The 3,181-nt window shown below is 38.1% G+C and overlaps 1 protein-coding gene across 2 annotated transcripts; it reads left to right on the forward strand.

The window, feature by feature from the left end:
* The first annotated feature begins 563 nt into the window (after positions 1–563).
* Positions 564–2,784, forward strand: LOC145091595 (aluminum-activated malate transporter 10-like). 2 transcript variants are annotated; one of them, XR_013702229.1, is made up of 6 exons: positions 564–939; positions 1,020–1,160; positions 1,260–1,532; positions 1,629–1,729; positions 1,822–2,605; positions 2,719–2,784. XR_013702229.1 is itself a non-coding variant. In XM_079029346.1 (5 exons), exons 1-5 carry the CDS (start codon positions 609–611, stop codon positions 2,449–2,451), a joined length of 1,476 nt encoding a protein of 491 aa, XP_078885472.1. In that variant the 5' UTR covers positions 564–608; the 3' UTR covers positions 2,452–2,784. The 2 variants fall into 2 exon arrangements, 1 of the variants encoding a protein (XP_078885472.1); XM_079029346.1 differs by having other exon boundaries at positions 1,822–2,784.
* Positions 2,785–3,181: the final 397 nt, after the last annotated feature.

Below are 3,181 nucleotides of genomic sequence, written 5' to 3' on the forward strand. Positions count from 1 at the left end.
GATAGAACCAGTTGATCGAGTCTTGGAGGCTCTTTGCTTTCAAATCAACTTCAGCTATAATTTGTTGTGGCGAACTTGGTTCTGTTTGTCTGGTAAACTTCCATTATCTCCATTGACACGAAGCCTAATTAAGGGGAATTTCGAATGATAAAATATCTACCGTATTATAGAGTATTGAGGAATGTTGTGACACATGTCCACACATACGAGTTTACCTAATGATTTGGTGAAAAAAAATGAAGCTCAACTAATGTAAACGTTCATCTTAATTATAATATATATCCTTGGAAGATAATCAACGTTATTAGTGCCTTACGTAAGGATACAATATTGATTTGTAGTGCTTTGTGAGTGTTGGGCATTGTTAGATTAGTGACATATATATGTCATGCACCCTATCTTGACCTACCCAACCAGAAAAGATGATGCAAATTGATTTTTTTTTAGCCACAGACAAAAGCTTCATCCTTTTTTAATATTTGTTCCGTATATGGAAAGAGATCAGCAAATCTTGTGTATAAATAAGCTCGATGTCATTAGAGAATCCACATATCTTACATTAATTAACAGTATTCCCTCCAGGCTCCATTGTACATTCTCTTGTAAAAATGACTAACAATAATGGAGTTGAATGGAGTATCAGGATGGGTGATGGATCATCGATGGTGTTGGAGCCAGAGCACAAGTATGGAGTCATGAGAGTATGGGATGGATTGAAGGGTTTGATCATGAGGTTTGTGATGAGAGTGTGGATGTTCTTGAAGAAAGCATGGGATTTAGGGGTCGATGAGCCTAGAAAGTTCTTCCATTGCCTTAAAGTTGGTGTAGCTTTGATGGTTGTGTCATTGTTTTACTATATGAGACCTTTATATGATGGTGTTGGTGGAAGTGCCATCTGGGCTGTTATGACTGTAGTTGTTGTCTTCGAATATACTGTTGGTAGGTATTTCAACATTCTCGTTATCAGATCTTTGTTTCATTTGTAAAAACACGCTAATGTGTGTGCACATATGTTGCAGGTGGAACGTTATACAAGTGTTTGAACAGAATCTGTGCTACTCTTCTTGCTGGATTCCTTGCACTTGGGGTTCATTGGGTTGCTAGCCATTCAGGACACCAATTTGAGCCATTTATCATGGGAACTTCTCTTTTCATATTAGGTAACATCAAGAAGTTAACCAAATTCTTCATCAAATTGTATGATCAGTGAATTAATACGCATAGCATTGCTAATTAATGATCTTTAATTCTTACTGCAGCTTCTGCTACAACCTTTTCAAGATTTATACCTGTGGTGAAAGCTAGATTCGACTATGGTTGCACCATCTTCATTCTCACTTACAGCCTGGTCTCAGTCTCAGGGTACCGAGTTGAACATCTCCTGCATGTGGCCCATGAAAGGATATCAACGATAATCATCGGGACCTGTTTGTGCATTATCACCAGCATGCTTATTTTTCCTGTTTGGGCTGGCACGGAGCTTCACCTTCTAATCCCTCGTAACATGGATAAGCTTGCGAAATCGCTCGATTGTGAGTGCTAATAACATATATATACGTACCAATAATATATATAATAGCAGTTGTCGAAAATTTTCACTCGTAATTAATCATTTTTTTTTCTTATAGGTTGTGTAGCTGAGTATTTTGGTCATGATGATGAGGAATCAAAGAAATCATCACAAGGTTATAAATGCGTGCTAAATTCAAAAGCTTCGGAGGAGGCCATGGTATGTAAAAATGGCAAAGAGAGTGGTAGAATCAGTTGTTAGCATCCATGCATGGTGTTTCGTATAACATTCGATATGTTTTTTTCATGCAGGAAAATTTTGCTAGATGGGAGCCTGCACATGGCCAGTTCAATTTCCGGCATCCATGGAAGAAGTATCTCAAAATAGGTGCATCATCCCGCAGTTGTGCGTACTGCATTGAAACACTCACTAGTTGCTTGGATTCCAAGAATCAGGTCCCTGAATCACTAAAGAATCATCTCGATTCCTCATGCATGAATCTTAGCTCAAGCGCCTCGAGGGTGATAAGAGAGTTGGCAACAATCATAAGTACAACGACAAGATCCAACAAGATAGATATGGCAGTTGAAGATATGAAAAACGCTGTTCAAGAACTACAAAATGACTTGAAATCCCTTCCAGATTTGCTGGTCCAACCACATGACAAGGGAGAAGAGTCATCAACTCCAAAATCACTCGAGAAAAACGATAGGGTTCCAAGTCAAATCACAGTAATTCCTCTCATGGAAGTCATTCCTATTGTGAGTTTCGCGTCTTTACTAATGGAAACAGCTTCGAGGATAGAAGAAAACATTGTAAAAGCAGTTGAGGAGTTAGCGGATTCGGCTCATTTTAAGGAGCCAGAAGATAAAATGAAGCCCAAACACAATCCGACCAGCAAGATTGTCTCCGATGAAGAGGGCGCCCTTCAATGTGTCTAAGTAAATATAACTTTTACGAACAGAAGTCAAAGATATGGTCATAGCATAAACAACCTCTCTGTTTGCAGGTTTAACAATGGTGGTATCCTGACGCACCAGGTACAGGCAGTCAGGCAGTCCCTTCTCTCCGGGACGATGCAAAAACTGACCTGGGGTAAACTCTAGCGTTTTTTTTTTTTTTTTTTTTTTTTGCTCTTTATGGCAAAGTACTAAAAACAGGAAAACCATTTATTTAACCCACTGAAGTATTGTATATGTTTAATTCAGTGGAGGCAGACTCGATTTGCACTGACTTGTAGACAATCTAAAAGTTCGTTCAACACTGTTTTTCCATCTCTGGGTCCTACGTACAACTCTACGTACTTGTTTCCTTTTAAAGAAAACATGGTGAATGTGTCCATTTAAGTGTCATTATGATCATTTTGAACAATATAAATATGTTGGAAAATTAGTAATTTAGTTGATTACAATCCATTTACGTATCACTAAAATGATAGAATTATCTAATCAATAAATTTAATTACGATGCAACAAATCGAAACCTAACTATTCGTATGTACATATAGAGGTGTACAAACTGGTTTTTTTTCGAACCGGTTCGGTTCAATGGACCGGTTCAGTTCAAGTCAAAAAAGTCAACACCGGTTCACCATCAAATTTATCCAATCCTATAAAAACCGGTTCGGTTTAGTGTAAACCGGATCATCTTAAACCGGTTCCTAAACCGGTT

The sequence above is a fragment of the Lactuca serriola genome, chromosome 3 (genome assembly GCF_051521515.1).
Source record: "Lactuca serriola cultivar US96UC23 chromosome 3, Lser_US96UC23_V15, whole genome shotgun sequence".
NCBI classification, from domain to species: domain Eukaryota; kingdom Viridiplantae; phylum Streptophyta; class Magnoliopsida; order Asterales; family Asteraceae; genus Lactuca; species Lactuca serriola.

Bases quoted from the DNA above. Each gene is read 5' to 3' on its own strand.
- LOC145091595 (XM_079029346.1), top strand. From the start codon at position 609: ATGACTAACAATAATGGAGTTGAATGGAGTATCAGGATGGGTGATGGA. The intron at 1,533-1,628 runs GTGAGTGCTAAT...TTTTTCTTATAG, and splicing joins GCTTGCGAAATCGCTCGATT to GTTGTGTAGCTGAGTATTTT. The intron at 1,730-1,821 runs GTATGTAAAAAT...TTTTTCATGCAG, and splicing joins AAGCTTCGGAGGAGGCCATG to GAAAATTTTGCTAGATGGGA.